At 39.6% G+C, this 19,318-nt stretch overlaps 1 protein-coding gene across 1 annotated transcript; it reads left to right on the top strand.

The window, feature by feature from the left end:
- The first annotated feature begins 9,178 nt into the window (after positions 1–9,178).
- Positions 9,179–12,787, top strand: FOXI1 (forkhead box I1). Its single transcript, XM_005503532.3, has 2 exons — positions 9,179–9,880; positions 10,882–12,787. The coding sequence occupies exons 1-2, from the start codon at positions 9,307–9,309 to the stop codon at positions 11,433–11,435; spliced, it is 1,128 nt and encodes a 375-aa protein (XP_005503589.1). The 5' UTR covers positions 9,179–9,306; the 3' UTR covers positions 11,436–12,787.
- Positions 12,788–19,318: the final 6,531 nt, after the last annotated feature.

Here is a 19,318-nt window from a genome sequence, read left to right as displayed (position 1 = left end):
TTCAGAAGTGCATAATTTTAAATTAAGAATTTTCTCGTTTCCTAGCCTGTTCATAGTTGATAGAAGGTCACAACAAACAAGTAAAATTAACTCAGACCAATATGTTAAACCAAAGGCAGTACAACTCGTGGAAGTAGATTTTCCTGGATGTGTTACTAACGCATCACATCAAGACTCTGAGAGTCTGGAATGTGTCCAGTTTCATCATGCTTAAATTGAAGGAACCTTGTGCCATCCTGGTCTCTGAAGAACAGAACTCATATAATCGACATGGTGAACTATACTGCTTTCCATATGAGATTTGAGATGCAGAGGCAGTTTGCTCCCACAATTACTAATCCAAGGAAGCTGTAGTGGAATACCACCCTAAAATTTTCCTCAGTCTGTAGGGCCTCGAGTAGCCAGAGTGGTGATGAGGAGTTTTTAGCACCAGCTACTATATTTTAGTCAGTGTTTTTAGTCAGTAGCTATTTTACTGTAAAAACTGGCTGAAGAGTATGTCCTAACCTGAACTGGCAAAAAGCAATAAACCTGTCCCAAGCCCTTGTTCACAGATCTTAAAAAATCATGGAACGGGTACACAGGTTAATGCTTTTGTGTCATGTTACTAAAGTGACTGAAGTTTCAATTACAATTGAGTTGCTCTCTTTAACCTATTTGATATTCACAGCTTTTGTTGTTTGGCTGTTTTGCTGTTTGCTTCATTGCTAGTGGCAATGATGGGGCAGACTCTTTCATTCAAAGTGACTTGAAGGTCTGTGTAAGGAATCCTACAAGAAAAAGCTTTGGAATGATGAAGGGGAAACTGCTGAGAAAGTGAAGCGGATTTAGATGATTTGACTTGATCGGTTTGAATATCAAGTCTCTTAGCAATTCAACAACTGATGGCTGGTAAATCACACAGTACAATCTATACCCAGAGTCATAATGAGATTTTGCATTGACTGCACTAATGAGCATACATTTCTGCTTGGACTAGGATAAATCCATATGCGTTTTATTGTACTTACAGCTATACAGACTCTGAATCAAAGCTGCTTGCTGATGTCCCAGTATTGCAGCAGCTGTATCACGTCTGGCTGCTTATCAAGGGATTTTTATTTCAGCCCAAGAGCAATGGAAGCATCTTTGAAATAATTATGTAATTTAAATCTCGAAAAGCTTGTCAAGCTCCCAATAGGTCCGTTCCACCCTGATCATGGGATGAGGGCACTTTTAAACAAAAAAAGCTGTTAAGCATGTTTTTAACATAGCAAGGCATGGCAGAAGAAGGTAGTTTTGTTTGTAATTAAATCTGGTTTCTGTTTAAGTCAGCTTAGGTCCAGGAGTTGTGTTTAAAGCCGTCTAATCACATAATTCTCTGTGCTAACTTGCTCTTCCATTTAAAGGCTTTTAGCTTAACTCTCACAAAAAGACCAAAAGACCCATTTTTATTACAGCTTCAGTGCAATGCTCTTATATTTAACAGATGAAATATTTATGCCAAACTCTGGTTTCATATATGCCAACATCCATGGGAATCATCTAGACCAAGGGCATTCTGTTTAAAACAATGGCACAGGTCAGTTCTCCAGAGTGTAGGAAAACATGTAACTTAGCCAAACACTGGATCCTTCTCATGTAGAAATCAAGAGAATTTAGCCAATTCAAAGCCAAAATCTCTTTACATTATCCATTTTTAAAGGGAGGAAAAAAAAAAAAAAAAAAAAACAATTTAAGGACCCTTTCTCTCAGTTTTTGGAGGTGGAAATGTCCATCTTTTTTACCTGTATCTTTTGTTTGTTTGTTTTTCCAAGGAATATGGAAGTCTCCATGAAAAAAGCTTGCAGCTATCTCCTATCCTGGATGCCTCAGAGTAGTCACTAGTACTACAGTATTTACTTATATTTCCTTCTGAGAACTGGGTTCCTACTTGCTCTTAGGCATTCAAGGTCCTTTTGAGAGGGAACATTGAGCAACATTCCAGGGGCTGACCTCAGTTTAAGGACTTCAGCATTGGCAATGTTTACTGCCATGGGGTGAGGAAAGTAGTTGTTCATTATTGACTCAGTCTGTAATTTTCTCCTCTGATTTGCTATCATGATGCAGTGTGTGCTAAAGATTAACACTGTAAACGAATAATTGCTCTGCAAACAAACCTCAGGTAGGACATGGATTTAATAAACTTTAAAATGTTAGATAAATTTAATCACGGTTTTCAAGTGAGGACAGTTTGATCTGATTGTTTTTTTGATAGACTTATCTCTTTTCAGTGTAGGTTTTGTCGTCCAGGATGGCAGAAAGCTCCACTGTGCTATGAGTGATCTTTTGTGTGGCCGACCCTAGAATTACACGGCTGCTGTGAACGTCTGTGCTGTAACAAATACAGTTTCTGTGTTCATGATTTTTTTTCATGGGTATGAGTGTGTGTTGTTGCTCCATATGCCCCATTATGCACGTTGGTATTCAACTTGCATTCACGAACAGGTCAGTGAGAGAGCCGTGAGTAATCTCTCATTCCCAGTTAACATTTCATAGGCGTTCCCGTTAACCCGAATTAGTTCTGCTGATGGTAGGTGTCTGTTGATGGTGTTACAATGGGTTTAGGTGGTGACTGATTCAAAAGGCACAGGAATGGTGATGAGGATCAGAAACCAGTCACTTAAGGTGTCTGTGCCTTGAAATGGCAGGTCAGCAGTCAAAAAAAAAGAGACTTATCTAGGGGAAGTAGTAGGAAACTTGCACTGTTGTTGTAACTACAAAAGTCTAAGTAAACTCCATGTTTGACAGATATTTTGAGGGAAGATTTTCCCCACAATGTTTGCTTATATACTTATGTTATTATACATAAAAATACAGCCCTGCATAGAGTTGCTTTTTAGACGCAGCTCTTTTAGCCAGGAATATTGTATTTTATCACACAATAAGGCTTGTTATGGTTGGGTACCTGGATTCTACAAATAGTAATACTCAATGTGAAGTCTTTACTACATGACTTCAGTTGCTTTGACACACTCAGCAATGCTTGAGTAGTGCTTTGACACACTCAATAGTACCAATGCACAATGCCCGGATTTGTAGTCTTTTTTATCAACCATATTTAGACTTCTTTCACGAGACAAGAAATCAGTACATTTGGAGGTCTGTAGTGGAAAACAAAAGAGCAAAGGAAACAAACCTGAAAGAAAGACATAGATCTCTAAAATTACCAGAATTTCTGCAGAGAATTTCAAAGCAAAGGAAGGATTCTAACGTGAAAAAGTTAACGATGTTTACATATACGATTAATTATTTTTACAGATCCCAGAAATACAAATCCAGGTATATATAATATTGCTAAGGGGCCAGTGATCATGCCAGTATTAAGACTTGTTACTGACTAGGTTGTCTGTAGGGGAGATCCTGACTAAATCGGTACATTTTCAAAAATTGTCACTAGGGGGAGATAAGTAGTTGCAATACTTTGCCATATACTAGAACTCCAACAATTGATCTGTCTACCCAGATACTGGGAAAACTAAAGTGGAGCAACTGAAAAGCAAGGATTATTAACACAGTAAATCATCCTATTCACAAGTTAGATGATCTTAGTTTACTGCAGTTAAACTCTGGTTACATTAAAACAACCTTAAGTTTATTTATGACGGGGTGTGTCCATAAAGTAGTTCACTGCACTTACTTGTACCAATTCACTTATCAGTTTTAGTTGCTAATTAATTTTCCCCAAGTGTTTTGTTGTGCAAGTACTAAAGGGTGTAGAACACTGTGAACAAAACATAGAAAAAAGAAGGAAGTTATGTTTTCTGAAAAATTCTTGGTTCTAAAACGTCTTTTAAATGAGATCTCCATTTAAATTGTGGAGTGGGAGGCGCTGATTTATCTATACAAGCAAATACCTTGATGCTGAAATCTGAATCAGAAGCATTAGCATGTTACTATTTTTTGTATAAATTCTGTTCTGCTTCTCATTGAACTGCACAAGAGAAAAGTGTATAGATTAATTTATTTGGTAAACACAATTGATGTTCATGCAACACCTAATTTGATTTTTAGCAGCATTTATTTCTAGTATAAACAAACATTTAGTAGCAAGCATAGAAGTATAAGCAGGTAATCTGAACGAGGCAAGAATTTCAGCTGTTCAGAAGCTGATGTGTCAAAATGTGATTGATTGAAGTGTCTCTAGTTGAACTAATTTCCCATAATTGAGAGATGCCTCAGATTTTAACATGAGGTAAATTTGTTGCAGAATCTCTCCATGTATGGTTTAGACTTGGGGTATCCTCTGTGGCAGGGCTGAGCATGTCTGTGTATCGAAATGCAGCAGACCCCATGGGAGCCATAGGCAGCCAAAGAGAGGCTGTGGATTTCTTACCTGCCTATGGCCTGTCATGACTGATGCATGAGTCAGGGGACACCTAATCCCTTCTACCATATTATAAACTGGCAAGATGTTGGAAGGTCTTTGTCGAAGCAGGAGTTATGACTTCTTTTATTACCACAGTTCTCATGGTCAAAAAGAAGCTACTAGCCCTTATGAGGTTTTACAGTCTTCTAAAACCTTGGTTATAAAGTTGCTTTAAAAAGCCACAGTGGTTTTATTCTGAAAGACTTAAAAAGTCTAAGGGCGTTGTGGCATTGCAGCATCTGTGGCACAGGTCCAAATTATATTGCCTTTTTCATTAATTTAATGTTCAACCTTCATTTCTAGAAATGAAATTCAGTTGCCTTGTTTTGCAATACTATGTTTTACATTTCCTATGCTTTTGTAATGGCCTTGAGATGACATTGTTTTGCCTGCTGTACCTTGTTTCTTTTGCTGCTGTGGTTTATATTGTGCATACACTGTGCAGATGTTTATTGGAGTAAGACATGAAGACTTCTGCAAGTAATTAATTAGACTACTAAGAACACAAATACTTTGTCATTATATGAAAATGTATTATCGATGAACACTGAAGTTTCTTTATTCAGTGTGTGGGTTCTTTGAAACTAGGTGGGTTGCTTGGTATACTGAGTTGTAGATGGACTCTTCAAAAGAAACTTTTCCCTCTTTGTGACCACATACATATCTTGTATGAACTTTTCTCCAGCAAGGTGTTGAACTGTGATAATACACCAGGACTGGGGTTATACACGATGTTAACAGTACAGCCTAAAGCTTCATATTCATTAAAAATAGATCTCTGCACTGTGGGATTTTCTGGGAAATACATATCATGATCTGAATCAAGTGTGTCTAATTTCTGACTAATTAGCTGAAGTACCTGATGCAGACTGCTTTATGTTGGCTACATGAGGAGCAGATGATATGCAGTATGTTATAAGTTTGCCAGGATGAAGTTACTACTACAAAATTTTGAACCTGTTTGAGTTCTTGGAGTGGGTTTGCCCAGTGTTATACTTTGCATCCTGCAGGCATGGGGCTTTTGATCTAAGTTCTGTGTTAATCAAACTATCATGCTGTGAAACAGCACGATGACCTAAAGGTGCTTGTGAGACTAGCAGGTATTATGCTGCATTTTGCTTTATGATTTCAAAAGATCCAGTTAAGAAGGCAGTTAGGAGTATCTCAGCCAAAACATGACAAAAGCATACAAAGAGTTCCCCATGTTATTGTCTGCCTTTTATCCCCTGTGGTTTTGCTTCCTACCGTGTGCTGGTATACATGCACTTCTCCCAAGTCACTGCGCTTCAGGAACACTGAATGTATAGGCTACTTTGGAGTACATGTGAAAAGGTTGAGGAATCCTAGTTTTAATTAACTTAGTTTGAACTTTTCATAACCCAAAATTTCAGACAAATATGGTTTTCCTTTGCAAAAGGGCAATCAGTGTGAAGAAATATTACTATTGGCTGGAGGAGAGGGCTACATAGGAGCTGACCTGGAAAACCCATGGAGAGAGACGGTTCTGCGGAGGCTCAGCTTCAACCTTGCGGATTTTGGAGCTTCACTTAAGAAATCAAGAGGAACAAATCTTTAACACAAGAGTAGCAAACAGTCCTTGGTTTGACAACGATTTGTGGTTGATCAGGGTTCTAACTGGTAGAGGTGTGAGTTGTACAGTACCATACTGTAGTAAAAAGAAATGTTTAAAAAAATACATATTCTGCCTACAAAGACCTCACCAAAACCAATGTATTATGATGTTTGGAAGTAATGATAACTAATCTATGACTCCAGCACCAGCCTCCATTTTATTTCTAGAGTTTTTCAGCCCTAAATACAATCTATTAGCATAGCTTGGCCAGCATCTCACCTTTTCCCAGCCTCTTGATATGGGAGCCTCACCAGTTTTCCTTCTCCTTTCTCCACTTCTGGGATTGCTACATTCTCCTTCCAGCCCTGCCAAGAACAGGGGTCTCAGTGGTGGGGACACCAGGACAGTATTCCTCGCTAGACCCAATAAACTGCAGTTCTGACCAGCCCTGCTCAGCAATCACAGCTTGAGCAAAGATTATTCTTTCCTTGCTGCCTTTTGCCTGCATATGAGTATCTGCATCTCAGGTGCTGGACAGGAACATGTGTTGTAGTGATTCTCAAGGTATGCCCATAGTACTGACAAAGTACCAATTTTAGTGGCATTGTTTATACTCCAATCCGAATAAGTCAGGCATAGTCAGAAGAAAAACGTTGCTGATGGGGTCGTGTCTGTGCTAGAAGCTGTGCCAGTGCACACATGGCAGGGAGGGATCAGACCTTTGCACCCTCTTTCAGAGCTCCACAGGCAGAATCCTACAGTTGTCTTTGTAGTTCATTGCTCCAGAAGCAGTACTTGCCATTCTTCACCTCAGCCCTTGTTCTACTTTGTTTTGTGTGATCCTTTACTCAGATGTCACATCAAGGTATGTCTGGTACTCAAGCAGCTGCAGAATACAGTGAGGGCTTGACCTTGCTAACAAGCACTGTACCAAAACTTCATAAAGATTAATTTGCAGAGTAAGTTTTACAACCTTCATCAGTCTCTGGTTGCAGAAGTAATGTGTTTTTTTCCTTTGCAAAGCCTGGCATATTTTCAAAGCATGTATTCACTCAGCACCCACTTCAGTGTATTTTAACTGTGATTATGTGTGCAGAGCACCTCAGGGAATAAGTATTTTAGATACTACTCATCCAATTTCATAATGCAGTTAGCCGAAAGTTTACTTCTTGGAATATACGAACCCCAAGCAGTAATAAATTTGCAAGTTTTTCTTGTTTTCAGTTGTTTTTTTTTTGTCAAAAAGGTAACGTGCTGAGAGGATCAAAAATATATTGTTTTCTTTTCATACTATATTCTGGGTCTTAGTTCATTGTAAAAGTGACTCCTGTTTTTACTCATCTGAGCATTTCTTAAATGTTTTGTTACAGTACTAGGGGTTTGTATCAGCAACAGCTGTAACACTAATATTTGCAGGACTACAGATGTGCATTTTGAAGTACATCTGTGTGTTAGTAAGTTAATTAGGAAGCTGTAGGCAACGTTGCTCCAACAGTTTTTTTGTATGTTTGTACTCAGATTCTTACAGAGAAAAAAGTTATTTCAGATGGCTTTCATGAGGAGGGAGGTACTTGTGGTATTATTTCCTGAAAAATGAATCATCATTTTGTTTTTGTCCAAGTCGCCTTTTGCACAGCAGTTGTCACTTAGAAAATAATCCAGCCCCACTAAATTCCACTTTTGTCTGTTTATTGTGTATCTCTGCATAAGCTAGTTAGCATTTACAAACTCTGAACACAGTTATTCAAATTAAAATAGCAACTTGTTTGTCCATAGTTGTAGTACAAATGATTTTATATGCAGTGAAAGCATGTATTTTATAAATAACAGCTGTAGAGACTCATTTCTGAGCTGGCAAGTTGGCTGGCTTTGTCACTCCATACTCAATATTTCAGCTGTATTTCCAGTGAAGTGTTTTTTGAACCTTTCAAAGCAACAATGATATGAATGTGACATTGGTCGATCACTAATGCTTAGGGAGGGGGGAAATGGTGGTGGTGCTGCAGCACAGAAGATAAAGTGAATTGATGAATGTGCGACAATGCAAAACAGTCTTTGGTATAGCCAGGAATTCAAATCTACAGGTCGAAACTTGTGCTTCTGCAGAAATTATAGGACTAGAGCCATCTTAAAGGCCTTGTCATACCAGGTCTGTTTTTAACTGCATGGGTTATCAAAGCTGAGTGAAGTTCCAAATGTACATTTGTGGTTTAAACATAAAAAATATGCAAATATCACTTCTAAATGGAGCTGTGACTATGCTTTTAACTACCACACAGTCTGTTCTTCAGTGACACAGCCATAAGAGCTGTCCTCACTCTGAGGCAGGTGTTGGTGAGATTGCAGCTCTGCTTTTTCCTCCTTCGAAAGTGCAGGGCGCCATGCAAAGCAGTAAGTTTTTTTTCCAGGTCATAAAAGGGCTAGAGGTTTTTCCTTCTTACTTAATTTTAAGGAATCAACTTCTGTCTGCACAGATATAAATGAAGTTATTGCAAATGAGCTGAAAAGAGCTGTGCCGAACACTGCCTCTTTCGTCTTTGGAAATTCTGCTAAGAGTTTTTATGAGCTCCCTGCACCAATCCTGCAGGAAAGAGGAGGCAGCAAATAATGATTTCCTATTTCAGTTCACCAATTTAAGCTCTAAAGGAAGGTTTGATGATTAAGCTTGAATTTTTTTTTCTCACAAGATTAATTCTTACTTTAGAGAATAATTCCGTTTATATCAGTAAGATTGCTCACGTGAGTAACCAGCTACAGAACTAGCCTGTAGTACTGTGATTGCCTAGGGGGAAGTACAAGCAACACTGCAATTAGAATTACAGAAAGAAAAGGAGGTCTGACCTTTACTTTCTTTTTTTTTTATTCAAGTGTATATCTATGCCTACAGTTTCATTGATGAGTGACAATTGTTTTTGCATTCTGAGGTCTTACTAGCAGCAGCAAAAAATGGCTTTTCTTTAAAGAGAAAGAAATACTTAATGCTGAAACTTCATTGTGAAAGGTAGAAATAGGAGGATCTCTGATTAGGGGTTTTAACTTCAAGGCACCTTAGGCTTGCTTTATGTGCATCACATTAGTGGAAAATTCCTTCATTTAAGAAGATAAACAGTTGTAACTTTCACATTTGGTTGATGTGACATCAGGGACTGACTGGAACTGCCAGCATTCCAAAAAGGATATCGTCCTCATCTGCAGCCACTCAGGGCTGTGGGGTGGAGCCTGCAGCACAAGCTGGAACATTTACAGGTGCATAAGTACGTAGGGAAGGGCACAGGTGATGCACCTGTCTCAGGAAAGGAGCACTAGCACAGGAGTGTCATAACTTATCAGCTGCCTGTGTTAGAGCATGAGCTCCTTTGATCCGCAAACGCACTCTCCACCACGCTGCAGCCCACAATTTCCAAACATTGGTCAAGAACCTCCAGAGATGAGCATCTACTATGAGAACTTTTTCCATCCACAGAACATCCCTAGTCCACAGCGACCGAGCACCTTTGAGACAACGGATTACAACACCACTCCCAATCCTTACCTCTGGCTAAATGGACCTTCCATTACCCCACCACCATATCTCCCGGGATCCAATGCCAGTCCCTTCATTCCTCAGTCTTACGGGATGCAAAGGCAGCTCTTGCCTAACATGCATGGCTTGGGAGGAGCTGACCTTGGCTGGCTTCCTCTCCCATCCCAAGAAGAGCTAATGAAGTTGGTTAGACCTCCTTACTCCTACTCAGCACTTATTGCCATGGCTATCCATGGAGCACCCGAGAAGAGGCTGACTCTCAGTCAGATCTACCAGTATGTGGCCGACAACTTCCCATTTTACAACAAAAGCAAAGCTGGCTGGCAGAACTCCATACGGCACAACTTGTCTCTCAACGACTGCTTCAAGAAGGTGCCCCGAGATGAAGATGATCCAGGTATATCTCTCTCCCCCTCTTTTGAACTCCCTCAAGTCAAACTTGATTAATTTAAAAATGCCTAATACATTTGCAAAGAGACATAGCCTAGGTACAGGACATACACATAGTAGGTCTTCTATTTTCTTAAATCTGAACTAGAAAGCAACCATGCAGAGATGAGATCTGAATCGGTGTTGCTGTTAAATCCCTGCAGGGAAGTGGATTCTTTACTGCTCTGGGTCTTCCTGAGAGCTAATCAATGTGCTGAGCATGAGGCTCAGCAGGTATCAGAGCAGTCTGAGCAAGTCACATTCAAAACCCATTTGGTGTAATACATATGACTTGCGTCAAACTTAACTGGGAATTAATGGAAACGGGATAAGGCAAACACAGAGTTGTCAAAGAAATCCAGTAACTTTAGGAAATCAACAATAGTTCTCAAGAGGAGAGCAGGCTGTTTGTTTCAAATAGCATTTTGTTTGGAATTGCACCTCTGTTTCCAAGCCCTTGGCTGATATGCTGTCAGATTGTTCCTTTATTTATTGTTTTCTATCAATAGCTGTTAAGAACCATTGGGAACATTTAAAACACATTCAATTATGCTGATGCAGAGGGCCAAAGATCTGGTTCCATCTCATTAGAAACCTATCCTACCCTCCTGAATCTGGAGGAGCAGCCCGGAATGGGATTTGATTCCTCTGCTGTAAATTCGGAAGAACAGCTATATACTGAAACCCTACTTCTCTCACCAAGAAAACAAGACAGCAACCCCTCCCAGTCATTCCACTTGTAGTCTTACCTGTGTGAAGAGTCAGGGCTAAAGGATACAGCCCAAAACCTATACACTTTTTAATGAACCCAACAGACTTCTGCTTTTGTGTGAGTAAAAAATACATGTTTTTTGCTCATGCAATTGTTCTGTTTCTGTGAAATGAGAGAAACATTGTAAAGCCCTAGATGACTGCTCTTTTCTGTGTGTGCATTTTAAACTAAAAATGTGGTTTTGTCCCCTACGACAGGAAAAGGGAATTACTGGACTCTGGACCCAAACTGTGAAAAGATGTTTGACAATGGAAACTTTCGCAGGAAGAGGAAAAGGAAGTCTGATATTGGGGCTAGTGCTGCTACTCTTGCATCTGAGAAATCAGAGGATAGTGCCCTGAGTGGCAGCCCCAAAGCTGTAGAGCATCAGGATATCTTGGAAAACTCATCACCTGGGACTGATGATTCCCCTGGGAAAGGCTCTCCACCTCCCTCTTCCAGCGGCCCATGCCTCAGTAACTTCCTCTCCAGTATGACTGCGTATGTTAATGGCTCTAACTCAGGGAGCCGCTCAGTGCCTTTGGGACTCAACTCTGAACCCATTGACAAAATGGGACAGAATATGGTAGGCTTTAATTCCTACTCTCCGCTCTCTAATATCGCCAGTCATGGTGTGGGAGACTGGTCCAATTCTATGCCTTCTAGCCACCTGGGCCACAGCAACTCTGTGCTCAACCAGTTTAACACCCATTTTTACAGTAGTATCGGCACAAATAACACACTGTATTCGAGGGAAGGAACAGAGGTCTAAATGAAGGATTCTAAGACACTGAAGCATAGCTGTTTATGAGAGGAAACGATCTGTGGGCAGATGAGTAGCGTTAGCCTGTTGTCTTGGGATCTGTGCTGCATCCTACCTTCTGACAGCTGCAGACTTGTTACCCATTATACTTACTCAGATCACAAACACTCCACATATGGCAGCTCCACGTAAAAAATCAGGGATCAAAACAGCAAGAGTAGTGAAGAGTTCTCCTGAGACACTGCTTGCATTGCTGCAAACCATGGTCCTCTACAGCCACCCTTGAGAAGTTACCGTTTGCCTTAGGCATGAAGCTTTTTTTTGCATGGTCCTAATACTGCTATGCTTTTTAAAGTGCTAACAGAAATGTGGTTATAGTTTTAAATATCCTCTCTTGCTGATATAGACTGCCTGTAGTACACATAGCAAGTTCTTATTTGGCTAAAGCCATTACTCAGACACTGAAGGATCCCAAATACTACTGTATAGTGAGTAACAACCAACACTTGAACACACTGTTTTCTCATGCTAGAGCGTACTTTGTTTAAATTTGATCCTCTTTTTAACTCCAAGGGCAATATGGCTGTGGAGCAAGCTGGCATCAGTTATTTTGAAACTGAAGGAAGCATAACGAAGTATAATGGAATTGTCTTCTGCTGCTGCAGTCAGATCTTAATGTTTTCAATTCTAATTACAGGGTATTTTTTTTTAATTGCCTTACACATGCAAATCTATTCACATAAGGAAAACAGGATCTGTCCTGAATATAGACATATTTAATATGTGTGTTTTCTAAGAAAAAAAAACATGTTTGTTCTATCTCGATGTTCTACATGAATCATTTCTATTGAGTGAAGACTTTGAATATTGAGGGGTGGGAGAGGGAAGAAGGAAGGGGAAGCAGAAAGTTTATGTGTCTCTGAGTTTCAATTCCAAAGGCTGAATCTTTCAAAGTATCAACTGCAGATACTGTAAAAAGTCCCTGTACTGTATATTTTTTTTCATTTTGTAAAAGTCCATGCTGTTCATCCTTGTGTAAATATTAGAAATAATGTTCATTTTTTTTTCTACACTCTAGCCACAAACAAACTTTCAAAATGTATGTTTTTTTCAAACCAAGACTTGAATCACGTTCCACATTTATATAGAGTACTGTCTCAAACTGGATAGCCTGCAGCATACATAGACAGCAAGTTTAACTGTTCACAGCTGGCCACTGACCAGACTTTTGGAATGACAGAAAACATATTAATGTTTTGTAACAGATACCATTTTGTCTTGATTTTTTTTTTAACTCTACATTGTTATAGTTTTGTTACAGGCCACCCCAGAAGCATTTTTAATAAAGCATTTGTATAGAAGAGTGTGTACTTGTGTGTGTGTGTATTATACTACTTATGTCTTTAAAAGTCTCCTTAATAGTTTGACTTGAACAATTTGCCTGAGGAAAAAGCAGTATAATATTCACAGAAGGTCAGAGACTGAGATAGCTCATGTCTAGGCAATCAAAATTTGCATACCTGGGGATTATAATTGGCTGCTATGATGCAAAATGCTAAATAAAAGTCATCGTTACAGTTTCCCATGCTGCAGTTAAGTGTGCCAATAATTTAAAATTTCAGAAACCATTCTTCATTTTCACCTGCTAATTGGCAAATATGACTGCATTATTTTCTGTGTTCTTATTTATTATTTTATGTTTAAACTTCTTCATTATTGAGGCTGCCCTGACTATGAATGCTTTTGTACCCACTATAGCAAGTTCTCCCTTTGGAGCTGAAACCTTCCTCGAGTGCTAACATTGTTGCTTAAGAAAAAAAAGTATAATGACCTTCTGGTGTCCTTCTGCCATGACTCCAAGTTCCTCTGAAATCAGGTGTGTGCTGAGACTTGAGCTGTGACTCCTGCCCTCAGAATTTTACAGCCCTTCCAAGAGTCTCAGCCCAGTAGGTGGGCCATAATAAGCCCTGCAACTCAGCAGCTGGCAACATTTTTTTACAGATACTTACTCACCTGGTGACTGAGAAATGCATCGTCTTGCTGTTATGTCTTGCATTCAACAGACCTACAAAAAATTGCCCAGAAACATAGTTCCTGTGGAGTGGATGGTTCACAAAACTGAGAGGAAATTGATTTCTTTAGTGGTGAGATGGAAAATGTTCCACTATGGACTTACAGAGCAAAAGTGTGGGGACAAAATAAGGTGCATATTATACTCAGAAGAATCACGTTGCTATACAACAGCAAACAGTAAAAAACAACTCCTTTGTCACTCAGCATTTTGTTTGACTCTCCAAGTTCCCAGTTCCCAATAATAAAAGGACATCCATATAGGTACAAAAAGGACAAGAGTTTGTGCCTTGTTGCTTTCCAGATGCTGTCAACCAAGTACCGCTTTTGGCTCACATGTAATGAGGAAGAGCTGCCAAAATGTCAGTTCTCCGCAGACAAAGGTATGTTTTCCAGTGGGTCCCCTGGCCACAGATTAATCTGCTCCCCTGTGACCATTCACCTGGCGCAACACAGCAGTTCAGTTGATGAAGCTGCTGTTCAAGGAGAAGTGGAAAGATGACTGCAAGCAAGGTAATCCTATTTCTCCTCAAAACAGAGCTACTTCCTGACAAAATAAATTAGGAACACCCTTCTTCATCCGTATTTTTGTGTTTTTCAGAGAGAATTATTTCTAATAACCAGCCATACTGATACGTTCTTGGAGCTCTTGCCCATCAGTCTACTACCTGGAGGGAAATTTAAATTGCTGTGCTCACATGAGCAGAAGTACAGCTTTGCCAAGGGTAATGATTCTATTTGTGTATTCTACCAATATGGTAAACATAGGGCATTTGGAGGCAAAAGCATCTGGGTTTAGGGGTGATTTTCTTGTCTTTTTTTTTTTAAGTATGCTATTAAAGAGGCTGTTAAACTGGGACCTGTAACTAAAATATATTTAAAACACTGCTGATCTTTACAGACCTGTAGTCTGATTTACAAATGTATTTACTGACTGATGCTACTTCAAAAGAGAATTTGGGCTACAAAAACTCAGTAGTTTTGCCTGTAAAGATTCTTGATTGATTATTTAATTCTTACAGTGTGTTTTGTGTTGAGATGCAACTGTCTTCACGTACCACTGTGACCACTGTGTTCCATAACTCTGCAGTTATTCATTCCTGGTTTAAATGCCAAGTTAACACTTAAAGGCTACTCCCATCTTACCACAAATATATCCAGTTCTAAAGTGGTCAGAGTAGGTTACTACCTGCTCTCCTTCTGCCATAGTTAAACTGCAAGTATTAGAAGTCTTCACTGGCAGGCAGTGTGTTTTGACTAGTGATAAATGAGTAATGAGCTCCTATGTCTGAAGTATACTGCTGGCGGATCCCTGGGACATCTTCACTGTCAGTGATCTCCTTAGATACACCTTCCCTGGGTTCTTATCCCATAGTTTCCTGGTTCCGTGTACTGCAGCAGTGACTCTTTAGCCCTGGCTCTAGTACCAGGGAGGATGTCGAAACTCAAACCATGTTGGTGATTTGGGGTTTCACAGCAGAGTTCTGGGCAGTTAGGGATCCCTCGTACCATAGCCTCAGGGCTTTCCCACCTAGCCATGGGAGCAGATGCAAGCCCTGGAGCCCTGCAATATGAGGTGCTGCGTCAGCTGAGAACATGGAGCTTTCAGGGTCCTTCATGCCCAGCAGTCCAGGTAGAGCCCCATCTACATCTCAAGAAATTTTGCTAAACCTATTACACTGTGAACAAAATGTTTCATTATTAACAAACTTTATATATATATATAAACAATACAACCCCACAAAATAAAACAAACCAAAACAAAACCCCAAAACACACAAAAAACCCCACACATAGAAACAATCTAGGTTTAAGCAAAATGAAGGCACAACAAGGAAACATAAATGTGAGACTTGCTCATCTGCCAAATCCAAACCAGTTCCTTGACCAGATAATTGCAGGCAGCTGAGGAGAAGCGTATAGAGGAGCAACATTAGATGCAAAGCTTGCAGTAATGATGAGGATACAATGGGGAGCTGTTAGCTGTAAAATCTGCTAAATCTCTTCTTGCAGTCAACATGCAGGAAATGTAATTAATCTGTATGGAAATTTTACTCTGTGCTTCAGATTTATTTTAACAGCCAAGCTTGTTGTGAAGCTCTTTACTGGATTAGGCAAAGTATTCAAAGATCATTATATCCTGGTATTTACTTCATTAATGATAATCGTTTGCCTAGATTATGAATGCAGGGTTTAATATTCACTTTCAAGCTACTGCTGCACTGTTGTGGCTGCATGTGAACTTCCCACCACTCATCACCCCCTGCTGGTAACTCTACCTGTGCAAATGCTTACGTAATCATTTCTTACTTTCATTGTCAGAGTGAACAGGGCTCAAGAAAAATGCAACAAAGGCTTGCTAACATTAACCTAAATAATTTGTGCTGAGTCAGTTTTGGGATGATTGTGATGACAAACTTGAGTGTGCAGATGCATCATCCTTTGTGACAGGCTGGGGGACAAAATCATCCCCATTTCATCAGTGGCAAGTGACAGCCAGCACACAGTGCCCTGTGAAACCATTTTGTAAAGGACAGGAAAAATTTGGTGTGGCTATTGCAAACCTTGGTTGACTTCTGTAAACAATGGGAGACTTCTAAATCACACACCAAAACAATCTGAAATGCTGTAGCCTCTTGACACAGTGATGAACATTCTTTCAATGCTCAGTAAAAATTAGTGATATAAATGTCTGGTTATGATTTATCTAGTTTTTCCAAATGTAGTATGACATTCCTAGTTATTTGATCATGTCTGAAAAAATATTAGTAAAAGAAACTGCAGGACACTGAGCAAAATATTATTAAACTGTTTAGAAATACCTTTGTTTTATAAGGCAGGCATGAAGGAAACCTAACATCTAAGACGGTGATATTCTTACAAAGTGGAAGAAGAGTAAAGTTATACCACAAGGCTTAATGATTTGTATTTAACTGTAAGATTTTTAAATGCCTGACTTTCCAAATTATAAACTGATGAGAGCTTAAATGTTACTCCTTGATCAAAGATGACACCAAGAGATGTTGTACAGATATCTGTAATGGAAAATCATATTCCAGTCCTGCCAGTATTTACTTCTCTAGTAAGTAGCAGTGGGGACTTCACCAGATGATACATTCTGAACTACAATGCACTAACCTTTCTCTCATTATGGGATACGTTAGGAAATTCTTCACTGCTTAGGAGTGTCAATACTCTACTAGTTGCTTCCTGTGAAAAGATTCCCAGGTGAGGAAAATAATGAACTTCTTCCCAGTAGTTTTGCCAATTCGTAACACTGCCAGTTTATGGCACTTTATGGTAATCCTAATCATTTACAGGTCCTAATCATTGATGAGTTACAGTAATTAGTTCCCCTTGCTTCTGATCCTCTGACAGATTCCAGAAGATAACTAAGGTAAGCGGGCGCTAAGGAGGTGTTAGCATTCCAAAAGGTGAACAGGGCTAAACCTCTGCATGCTGATACTTTCCATGAAGAGCTGTCAGAAGCTCTCATGTAACTGCATGCCATGTCAGGAGAGTTTTTCCCCATATTTAGAATTGTGTAGGTGACCTATGATGTCAGCATGTCCAGCTGGACCAGTAACAGGCTTTTACTTCTGCGAGGCCACCAGGTGCAGAAGCAATCTGCTCAATGTTCTAATGCCAAAAGTTTCATGGACTGATGTATGCTTCCAAGCAGCACACTGAAAGAGAGGGGTAACGTTTGTGTCACCAGGGAAAGCTTTTTATACTTATGCACTCTGGATACGGTTCGTCTAGGACTCTAGATTTCCCCCTTTCAGGATGTTCCACAAAGCAATGGAGATCATTGGGACTGTGGCACAATGAGGGATACAAAGTTGCTGAGTTATTCCTTTTTGTTGACTCTGTAGAGGTGTAGATTTGCTGTGGCAAAGTATCAGCAACACGGAGCAGTAGAGCAATACTGCTGTGCCTTACAGCCAGCTATTTTTGTTGTTTTTGTTTGAACAGCGTGTCCTGACATGAGCAGGTTATTGTTTGCTGGTTCATAACAGGAGTTTTGTGTATGCAAACTTGCATGCAAATCAGGCTTAAATTATTATGCTTCCCTCCAATGAGAGTGGAGGGAAAAAAAACAAAAAACACCATTAACTTCAGCAATTCATTTTCCTATGAATAGGGCAGCTATTAAATGATTCATGGAAAGAATGCTAAGAATGCAAGAAATGGAAAGAAAGTGGAGGGATATATTTTTTTTCCCCTTGTCAGCTGGGAACCTGGTTATTTAATGCTGAAAATGCCACCATCTAACTTGACTTAAACTGTCATGTCCATAAGACATACCTGCACTTCACTGTATCACAAGTGGGCATATGCCTAATTATAGGTTTTCTTTTTAAAAAATAGCAAAAGTTTTTTGCACAATTCTTGCATGGCAGAAAAAAATGATGAGGGGTTTGATATTTTTCAGTCTCCGTGTCTGTGCTTTGCAGGGAACAGTGCGGCTTCTGCTGCAAGAAGGGTTCCTGAGATCCTTCCCTCCCCCGGGCCTGCCCCAGCTGTAATAGCGCAATTTAGCTCAGGACTGAGGAATTCTCCTTGACCTGCTCTTTAATTTTGGCACCAGGAACTAGTGTTCCTTGGACAGATTCGGGTTGGGATTCTGAAACTTCTTTAACTCCCGGACTTGCATGTTGATTTCCCTCAGGTAGTGAAGGTTTGTTTGCAGTATGTTATTTCTGTTTTTCACATAGAATGTTATTTAAAGCAAATGTTATAAATCTATGCAGTTTTGGATGTTAGTATTTATGCAAATAAATATGTAAAGATGCATGGCCTTTTATCCCCTGGCAAGTTAGTAAGGTAGCCCTTAAATGTTGAAAGACCTCATAAAACAGTCAATCAGGACTTTTTTTTATTTCCTCCATTGAAGTGTGTTCAACATTCCTAACTCTGCACAGAAGGGGAAAAATAAGTTCATAGTTGTGGAAAAACCTGTAAATGATAACTGATAATATGAAAATGAAGCAACCTATGGACAGCATAGGTCAGGTCCACTTAAACAAAAGCGAAGTTAGAAATGCAGTGATAGGAACATGAACATTCTGGAATGCGAATTAAACAGCAGCCATCGATTGTGGTCAGATTAATCCTTTAATATTGCTGTTATTTCCTTGCCATGTGGGAAGGTGATGGCTGGAATTGCCAGTTATCCCAAATAACTGCTTAAAGGGGGAATAACATCAACAAACATGACAGAGAAAGGGCTAATCTAAACTCTGGAGTGGGACTTCAGAGCACCAATGAGCAAACAAAAAGTCTGCAACTTGAGAATTTTCCAAATGTTTGTTTTAAGCATGAGTGACAGTAGAGGTGTATAACCACCTCCTGTTATTTGTGAACATTAATGTTATAGCGGTTTCTGCATGACTTTTACAGTTCTTTGGGTGGCTGGGGTGTCATTAGTCTTATCCATGTGATCCAACAGTAAAGTCGTCCACAGTATAACAGGTGTGCTTTGCAAGACATATAGTCCTTAATTTGGCATATTTCACATAATACTTGTAAGATAAAAGCAGAAGAGGTACAGAATAGTTGAACCCTGTTAGGACATCCCTCACATGTTGAGGATCATATAGTCACAGAGTAGTTTGGTTTGCAAGGGACCTTCAAAGACCATCTAGTCCAACCGCCCTGCAATGAGCAGGGACATCAACTTCAACTAGATGCACGTTTATGAAGAGGCTTTCCACTGGCTGAGTTGGTGCATTTGGTTCCTGACTGCATTAATTCTGTTACCATGCAATTTGTAGCACTTCTGTAACAGAAGATCATCTAAGTAATAAGAATTGAAAACA

This window comes from Columba livia, chromosome 14 (assembly GCF_036013475.1).
Source record: "Columba livia isolate bColLiv1 breed racing homer chromosome 14, bColLiv1.pat.W.v2, whole genome shotgun sequence".
NCBI classification, from domain to species: Eukaryota; Metazoa; Chordata; class Aves; order Columbiformes; family Columbidae; genus Columba; species Columba livia.
This window is presented reverse-complemented; position numbering and strand designations above follow the sequence as displayed.